General features: G+C 38.9%; 3 protein-coding genes across 3 annotated transcripts; 1 reads left to right on the top strand and 2 right to left on the bottom strand.

Moving 5' to 3' along the window:
• On the bottom strand, nucleotides 1-5,386 carry LOC132543778 (sodium/potassium-transporting ATPase subunit beta-like). The gene is made up of 5 exons (XM_060207302.1): nucleotides 5,068-5,386; nucleotides 3,369-3,479; nucleotides 2,200-2,372; nucleotides 1,888-1,998; nucleotides 1-563 (listed from the first exon to the last, which is right to left on the bottom strand). Exons 1-5 carry the CDS (start codon nucleotides 5,384-5,386, stop codon nucleotides 282-284), a joined length of 996 nt encoding a protein of 331 aa, XP_060063285.1. The 3' UTR covers nucleotides 1-281.
• A 1,538-nt stretch (nucleotides 5,387-6,924) lies between these two features.
• On the top strand, nucleotides 6,925-8,163 carry LOC132543741 (uncharacterized). Its single transcript, XM_060207264.1, has one exon. The coding sequence runs from the start codon at nucleotides 6,925-6,927 to the stop codon at nucleotides 8,161-8,163; it is 1,239 nt and encodes a 412-aa protein (XP_060063247.1).
• Nucleotides 8,164-8,864: 701 nt separating this feature from the next.
• LOC132543740 (prothoracicostatic peptides-like) lies at nucleotides 8,865-9,407 on the bottom strand. Its single transcript, XM_060207263.1, has one exon. It carries the CDS (start codon nucleotides 9,405-9,407, stop codon nucleotides 8,865-8,867), a length of 543 nt encoding a protein of 180 aa, XP_060063246.1.
• Between the last annotated feature and the right edge of the window lie 538 nt (nucleotides 9,408-9,945).

The following is a 9,945-nucleotide window of genomic DNA, read 5'->3' as shown; positions in this document are numbered from 1 at the left end:
TAACCATAGAGATCAGACCTATTCTGACCCTTTGTAACCATAGAGATCAGACATATTCTGACCCTTTGTAACCATAGAGATCAGACCTATTCTGACCCTTTGTAACCATAGAGATCAGACATATTCTTGGTCACTATAAAACAATGACGGTAATAACTCAAATTGACATGAGAAAATTGTTTGTTTAAATGCTATCACCCAAAGCTTTAAGTTTATAGTATGTTTGTAACAAGTGTCAGGAACCCCTCCAAGGCTGTCAGTGATGTGACTGATGTTCTCTCTCAGCTCAGGTGGAACTTGAATGTTGAGGTGTATGCGATGGAATTAGCAGGATCACCGTTGTTGAAGTTTTTAGCCCATGCCACACACTTGATGGTGATATAAGTATTTTTAGTGATTTTCAGATCATTGAAGCCCACCATGACCCCTGGCAGTACTGTGTTTCCACCTTTATAAAAGTTGATTGGGAAACCTTCCTTAGGACTGATGTAGATTGGGCCTTCTGTAATATTGTTTGGGCCCTTGTAGGTCATACTGCCGATGTTTGCTTTATCCTCTGGGGTCTGTAACAATCATCCACTATGTTAGATATTCAACTACTTCATCTTTTCTCTAACTACTTCAGGCTAAAGAATGACATGTCAAACAGGTATGTATCCTGTTTTTCAGCATATGATAAAAAAGAAAATATGTCTTTCACAAACCATTTCAGATTTCTTTATGTGCTGAATCAAAATATACAGAAGTATTATCAAGTCCTCTGAACACAATGAAAAGATTACTACAAAATACAAAATAAATCCTTTTACAACTGTACATGAAATCAAGGTACGAAATTGTATTCCTATCTTCAGCCATGGGAAATGTTTACTACTGCCAAGCCCACTAATACTATACCTACAACACTGTATTTTATACTATATCTACTGCCCCTCCCACCTACTACTATAGCTACAACACTGTATTTTATACTATACCTACAACACTGTATTTTATACTATACCTACTGCCCCTCCCACCTCCTACTATACCTACAACACTGTATTTTATACTATAGCTACAACACTGTATTTTATACTATACCTACTGCCCCTCCCACCTACTACTATACCTACAACACTGTATTTTATAATATACCTACTGCCCCTCCCACCTAATTCTATACCTACAACACTGTATTTTATACTATACCTACTGCCCCTCCCACCTAATGCTATACCTACAACACTGTATTTTATACTATACCTACAACACTGTATTTTATACTATACCTACTGCCCCTCCCACCTCCTACTATACCTACAACACTGTATTTTATACTATACCTACTGCCCCTCCCACCTCCTACTATACCTACAACACTGTATTTTATACTATACCTACTGCCCCTCCCACCTAATGCTATACCTACAACACTGTATTTTATACTATACCTACAACACTGTATTTCATACTATAGCTACAACACTGTATTTTATACTATACCTACAACACTGTATTTTATACTACACCTACAACACTGTATTTTATACTATACCTACTGCCCCTCCCACCTCCTACTATACCTACAACACTGTATTTTATACTATACCTACTGCCCCTCCCACCTCCTACTATACCTACAACACTGTATTCTATACTATACCTACAACACTGTATTTTATACTATACCTCTAACACTGTATTTTATACTACACCTACAACACTGTATTTTATACTATACCTACAACACTGTATTTCATACTATACCTACAACACTGTATTTTATACTATACCTACAACACTGTATTTTATACTATACCTACTGCCCATCCCACCTACTACTATACCTACAACACTGTATTTTGTACAATACCTACTGCCCCTCCCACCTCCTACTATACCTACCGCGCCTTCACAAGTGACAGCAACATGGTCAGGACTCCATATGCCATTCTGGAGCTTGGTCTTTGTGATATCAGCATCTTTCTCAAACACTTCTGGTACGATGCCCTTGGGCTTTAAGTATAAAATCAATGTTTCAATATTCATCTCATCTTTTACCACAGAAAATTATCAAATAAATCAATAAATTAGATCAGATGAATTTCAAATTGTAAGGATAAAAGTTTGATCATCTAGAAATGCTATACGGATAAATATTATACAGGTGATTCAGACATAAAATGAAATTTGTCAACACTTTGATTAAGATCTTACCATCTTCAGTGTCAACAGTACACAGGGTCGACCTTGGTCATATCCATACTGCTTTCCATGAGTACACAGACCGCCAAGCTTGTGGATGTCAAACCGACACTTTTTGCCTTCTGGCGCAGTAGCATTTGTGCAGTCAACATAATCATCTCCATGCTGAGGTATTGTACTGTAAGCTGAATGACATAACAATAAAAGAGTGAATTGGAGTTGAAAGAAAGAAGATAACAATAAAGAGAGAAGTGAAGGTGAAAAAGTTTTTTCAATGGAGCTTTCAAGGCATGTTTTTCAATGGACCTTCCATGGAGAGCTTTTCAATGGACCTTCAATGGGGAGATTTTCAATGGACCTTCAATGGGGAGATTTTCAATGGACTTTCCAAGTAGAGATTTTCAATGGACCTCCGAGGAGGGAGATTTTCAATGGACCTTTCAAGGCATGTTTTTCAATGGACCTTCCATGGAGAGCTTTTCAATGGACCTTCAATGGGGAGATTTTCAATGGACTTTCCAAGTAGAGATTTTCAATGGACCTCCGAGGAGGGAGATTTTCAATGGACCTTTCAAGCAGAGATTTTCAATGGACCTCCCTGGAGAGGGATTTTCAATGACTCATAGGACTCAATGGTCATCTGACTACAAAGACCTACATATGAAAGAGCGTAAGAAGGCCTTAATTGCCCTACTACTCTACAGCTTACAAAGTACACATTGTCTGTTCATTAAAACATTTTCTCCAAACATGAAAGCCTATTCCTTAGACATGCTACCACAAATATCATTCAGGCCTATTGCTTCTTGACAAAAAAGAAATTCTGAGATCTCAACTCAAATGAAACATAATGGCTTTAGGTCAACCCGACCCCTCAGGTCACATGACCTAATGATGAGTCTTGCTGCTATCATGTTATGCCTATCCTCTTGGCCTTAACCCCAGACATCTCCTTCACTTTGAATGTACCTTAATACTTAACTGCTGTTCCTATAAATGCCCCATTACTTTCTTCCTTAATGCTTGTTTTTTATTGTGTAAACCAACTTTTTCTTACCTTTCCAAATGATCATCAACCCATCCAATCATTTGACAACCATTTTATATTACCATGTCATCATGTGATATTTTAATCATTGAATGCTTTCATCAATGTTAGCCTACTTCCAGCCTCTACTTACCATGTGTGTAGAAATCTAACGAGTTGAGATATGGTAGGAATGTTTTAGGTTTGGTGGCATCAAAACAGATAGCTGATCCCGAATCTTCAACCATAGGCTGTACAAGCAGACCTGAAAATACAGAGGCATGTTTCAAAAGAAAATTGTAGATTGCTGTAACACTGTTGATAAAAAGTTAACTTACACTCGAATAAATTCCATCATATCTAAGATCATAACATCAGTTATGATAGTTGCTCAGACTGAAAAATGTGCTTTTCCACACAAACTTCAATAAACCTTTCCCTGTTACGCTGTAAATTTTCCAATGTAATAGTTTTATGTACAATAATTAAATTGTGACATCATGTTTAGATAATAAAATCCTGAAAATTACACCAGATGTCACTGTTGTACCATGTTTCACTAGGCTGAGTTGGTTTTGATACGAGGTTGAATTTATGGCAGACCTTAACAAATCCTTCAATTTCATTTAAAGATAAATATTAATTGATAACAGAAAATTCATTGACCGTGTCTATCGTAATTACCCATGACCAGGATTGGAAATCAAAGACACAACAGACTATCAAATCAGATGCCTTCTTGTACAATGAAACCAACAACTTTTGATTACAGTAATTTCCCTATTGTTGATTTTTCATTTCTAAAGAGTAGCATCCCTGTTTCTGCAATCTACTGCATGGTAAATTAGCAGCTGATTTGATATTCAAGGGCTTTTTCCCTGTACTTCTATCATAATGCAATATGTTAACATACAACTCATATTGCTATGTTAAACTCACAACACAGACTTTTGAGAGATGCTACAGGTTGATGAAGACTTTGGGGAAGTTTCAAGGTTAATATAATATTAACTTTATTTATTTTACAACAATTGTGAACCAAGCTTTAAACTTATACCAATCACTTTTGATGGCATGGATGGAAGCATGTAACAGGTGTTACTTTGGGAGAATACCAGCAGGTGACCCCATACTTTTTCCACATCTATGCCGGGAAATGAACACCTAGGTGTAAGGCGAGTGTGTTACCACTGCGACATCTGACATTGTTTCATAATAATTGTCGCCATATGATTCTGATGTATTCTATTTCCGTCTTATATATATAAGTTAATTTTAAAGATGAAAATAAGTAAAAATATGAGGAAGTTAAATGGTTTTGACATGATCTCACTGGGAAATATTATTTCCTGGTGTTATATGACAAGTAAAGTAAAACGCTTCTAATGCTCATTGTGTTGTTGTTGTTGTTAACCTCATTTCAGAATGTAATCAAATTATTCTGATGTTCAATGGACTTTTTCTGATCAGCCTGAGATTGATTAACGATAGTATGATAATTTGGCCTATCCAGTATGTAACATCATTTAGTTAATGTATATTGGCAAGGTTTACGTGGCCATAAGATAAGTGTCTTGTTGACAAAATATTTATTTCTTGCACAAACAAACAGTGAACATTATAATAGCTTTGAAGTGCATCTTTGTTAAACATCATATTAAAAATTAACAAAATATCGTATAGACCCATCTTATTATGCTTCGGTTGAATATGCGTGGGATTATAGGTGTATAAAACCCGAACATTTACGTAAACACTGTAGTGGGAAGGTCGTTGTCTTGAGTACAATTAATGTTAGTCATAGCTTCCAGGTTGGGTTATCCCCCTTCCCCATACTGTTGCCAATATCTTACCGAAGTCCTTAGCGTTGGGGTTTGCGCCACTGCTACATGCTGGGGGTAGTTTTTGCTCCAGATTCTGGTGTGTCACGGCTGCGTGTATCCCAATACTTATTGTGATTACCAGTAAAAGAGCAATCACGCCTGTAATTATCAATAGTGTGGAGAATTTGCGTCGCACCTTGCAACAACCGAAGTTGATCGAGTCATCATGAAACGGTTTTCTAGAAATGACGGAAACAGGGTACACTCCAGTTCCGAAATCTTCCATTTCTCCATCGGAGTGGAGGTAGACATTTTCTGGGTAAGCGACGCGGTCGTATTTGGACTCCATGATTGTAAAGCTGTACTGTGACAGGTGCGAAGGTGGATTTAGCGATTAAGGCGCCATCTGAATTACCACGGGAGATAACCAAATGGTTTACCTGTCGGTGACTCATGACATTGCAATTTATCACATGAGGTATTACATGAGATCTGATTAGTTGGCGCTCATTCTCACCTATATTCTACACCAATGCGATGTACTGAATACTCAGTTAAATTTGAAATCAATATAAAACGTGTACAAATATATGTTGAAACATTTTTTTCTTTTATAAAATCATGAATGAACAGGCAAACACAACAAATCCTATATGGGGAAATAGTTTTTGAAATTCACAAGCAATCCCTAATGGTTCAAACATTCTTTATTCATTAAAAAAACAATCAAAGGGATTAGGCACTAGTTCTGACAACTTACTAAGCCCTTCCCTCATGGGAAATAGTTTTTAAAATTAGAATTACAGAGTTTTCTGAGAATACATTTCAACACATTAATTGATAACCCCCTGTTTGTGGACTACAGATATTGCCTATATTTTGTAGTGAACTCAGTTTCATTGCCTTTATTTGTTTATCATTATTTAAGAAATATCCAGACATAGAGGGATAAAAAGATAAAATTACTGAATCTAATTATAAAATTTCCTCAGTTGTGTATATACATACTAATATCTTTGAAATGGTTACACATAAGTATTCAAAAAAGAAGTTAAGTACCAGGTATTTGGTAAGTCTTATCAAGCAAGAGGTCCATAGGATAGTATTCCTCACCTTGTTTGGTTAAACTGAGAAGAAAGATTGAATCCTGTTTCCCCCATTGGGCCTCTAGGGTGTCTTCCTCAATAGACCCCCATCTGTTTGCCTCCAGGGAATTTTCCCTAGTGGACCCCAACCTCTGTCCCAGGGAGTTTCTCCCATTGGACCCCCACCGCTGCCTCAGGAAGCATACCCCATTGGGCCCCCACCTCTGCCTCAGGAAGCTTACCCCATTGGGCCCCCACCTCTGCCTCCAGGTAGTTTCTCCCATTGGACCCCCACCTCTTCCCAAGGTAGTTTCTCCCATTGGACCCCCACCTCTTCCCCGGGTAGTTTCTCCCATTGGACCCCATCCCTTCCTCTACGCCAACTTTCTTAAAAACACATATGGCAGTTGGTGTTGTTTTTACCATATAAGTCAACAAAATTGGGGTACCTCATGGGGGCTCTGGGGAACAGCTACTGTGGAGTAGTTACCTGTGACTTGATAATATTTAGCCATAAATGGGGATATTTTCAGATTTTGAATTGAGAATTAAATTGAAATGTTAGGAAAAAAGAAAATGTTTTTTTAATGCTACATTATTTAAATTTAAGGAGAAAAAAGAATTATTTGAAATTTATATTGTTCAATAAAAAAAAAGAATAATTTGAAAATTATATTATTTAACAATAGAAAAAAACCATTATTACTTATCACACTGAACACCCCAAGCCAACTGCACTCTGTATAAATACAGCGACTGCATCATACTTTACATTCATAGTGAAACTCTCATATCAAGTAACATGGCAAACGCACAGCTGAATTTGAAGTTCGTAATTAACAAGAAAGGGGGCCAGAATTTAGCCTATAATGGTTTCATCTACAGAATCATACGCAGAAATGGTGAAAAATCTTGTCGAGGATCCCTCTCTGCCCTTAACAACATACCAGTTGCTTTTGGAAGACAGGAACACAACCATCCAGCAGATCATGCAGAAGTTGTAGCACAGCAGATCAGAAACAGCATCACCAAGAGATGTCTTGAAGAAGTCAGACCCATACCAGCAATATACGAAGAAGAACTCCGCAAGCTCCGAGATGAAGAATGGGATGAAGACTGCAAAGCGGTGGTACAGCGGCTGCCTACCTTCAATACAGCCAAGTCGTCACACTACAGAGCCCGCAGAAAGGAAACCCCAGCGCTACCAAAGACTCTTTCTGACATCAGACTGGAAGGGAAGTGGACAGAAACATCAACCGGAGACAGATTTCTTCTTTTTGACGACGGAGACCAGCAGAACCGAATTATAGCCTTCGCCACTACGGAGAACCTACGATATCTCTCAACTGCCGACACATTCTACTGTGATGGAACATTTTACACGTGCCCGAGCTTGTTTCATCAGATCTACAGCATCCATGTGGTTATTGATGGAAGGATGACGCCAGTCGTATTTGCGCTACTACCAGGAAAGAGTCAAAGAATCGACACTCGACTGTTTACCCTACTCAAGGAACACATGACTCAACTGTACCTGCCTTTCGCCCCAACCCATGCATTCGCCGACTTTGAAGTAGCAGTACACAACGCCATTCGCCAGACATTCCCAGGAATCACCATGAAAGGCTGTTTTTTTTTCCATTTCACCCAGAGTGTATGGAAAAAAGCACAGACAACTGGACTGCAAACTCTATACCGGGACAACGAACATGTTAGGACCCTTATCCGCCGTGCAGCTGTTCTACCACTGGTACCCATGGACTGCATAGAAGACGTATGGTTACGGACACTAGAAGATCTAGAAGACGCTGAAGTACCACAGAACACAACACCTTTCACAGACTATGTTACAGAGCAGTGGGTGGAAGGAGACAGACCGTTGTGGAATCACTTCCAAACAGATGGACCACGAACAACAAACAACCTAGAAGCCTGGCACGGGAAACTAAAGAAGAATGTGAAACACGCTCATCCGACTATATTTGCCATCATACAGACATTCAAGGAAATAGACAATGCCGACGTCATCAACAGAATTTAGAGAGAAGCTGGAGGAACCACCCGACCGCGTGCGAAGAAGTACTGCAACATTGACCCCCGCCTTACAACACTCAAAGAAAGATACGGAAACGGAACCATTGACCTGATGACCTACGCTGATTCAGCATCACAGCTACTTCATCTTGGATAAATAGACTCTGTGCTTTATGTGAATATTAATTAGTGCTACATACGTGTTTATGAACATTCTAATAATCAGTGCTGTTAGGTATTTAATTTATGAAAATAGTGCTTGTATATAAAATATTGAAAATTGAAAATCAATTAATAAAATTTAGTTTAGTATGTATATGTTGAATTTAGTGCTACATTATAAAACTAAAAATAAAAAAGTGATTTCTGTGCTTAATTTAAATGATGATATGCTTATTAATGTTTATATTAATTGTAATCTTCATATGGTCTATCATTAATGTCATATTAATAAAATAATTACAATGTATTGAGTTTATATTATGTCTGAATTTCTTATTACTTACCTTAAAAACTGTTACGAGTATTTATCAGATATATTTACCTGAGTTTACCTGTATACCACCCCAAGTACCCCTTCTTGGGGCCCCTCAATTATCTTGAACAATAGAAAAATAATCCCTTTGATGTTCTGCAGAGTTGGCGTAAAGGTAAACAGCCCCTCTTCCCAAGGTAGTTTCTCCCATTGGACCCCCACCTCTTTCCCAGTTAGTTTCTCCCATTGGACCCCCACCTCTTCCCCAGGTAGTTTCTCTGACTGGACCCCCACTTAGATGCCTCCGGGTAGTTTCTTCCATTGGACCCCCACCTCTTTCCCAGGTAGTTTCTCCCATTGGACCCCCACCTCTTCCCCAGGTTTTTTCTCCCATTGGACCACCACCTCTTCCCCAGGTTGTTTCTCCCATTGGACCCCCAACTCTTCCCCAGGTAGTTTCTCCCACTGGACCCCACCTCTTCCTCAGGTTGTTTCTCCCATTGGACCCCCACCTCTTCCCCAGGTAGTTTCTCCCATTGGACCCCCGTCTCTTCCCCAGGTAGTTTCTCCAACTGGACCCCCACCTCTTCCCCAGGTTGCTTCTCCCATTGGACCCCCACCTCTTCCCCAGGTAGTTTCTCCCATTGGACCCCCACCTCTTCCCCAAGTCGTTTCTCCCATTGGACCCCCACCTCTAACCCACAAAGCCTCACCCTTACAATTCTTATCTCTGCCTCCAAGGTGTTTTCCCTATTGAACCCACACCTCTGCCTCATGGTGCACACACTCACCATTTGTACAAAATTGGATCTATAACTGGAGGTCCAAGGGACTGGCATCATTCACTTGGCTAATTAAGCTATTCAGCCATTTAATACAAACAATTTCAAATATTACAAACAATGTCTGATATAATTATATTGGGTTCCGCCTTTGTGGTCAAACAGAGGTCAGATTAACTATGCATGAAAATTCCTTCAGACCAAGCATGGACAATATCCCTGTATGTAAGAACTCTTAAGAACTTATACTTCCCCAATTTATCCCTCTTCCCGCCTTTGGGGCCGGGATGCACTGTTTATACAGAACTTAGTCCCCTTCACCCAAGTGTACTTCAGACCAAATTTGGACAATATCCATTAACTCTCATAGGCAGTGTAAGGTTTTAAAGAACTTGTAAAATTTCCTTAAGGTCCCCTGGGATATGAGAACCAGTCCCTATACAAACTTTGTTTCTCTCCATTAAAGAAAGCTTCTGGCCAAAACTAACTATTCCTAATGAAGAAGAAGGATTTTAAGGAATTTGCTTGATTT

Source organism: Ylistrum balloti, unplaced genomic scaffold, assembly GCF_031769215.1.
Source record: "Ylistrum balloti isolate Yb309-2 unplaced genomic scaffold, AGI_CSIRO_Ybal_v1 Utg369764, whole genome shotgun sequence".
Lineage (NCBI taxonomy): Eukaryota > Metazoa > Mollusca > Bivalvia > Pectinida > Pectinidae > Ylistrum > Ylistrum balloti.
The sequence above is the reverse complement of the archived record's forward strand: the minus strand, read 5'-3'. Positions and strand labels throughout refer to the sequence as shown.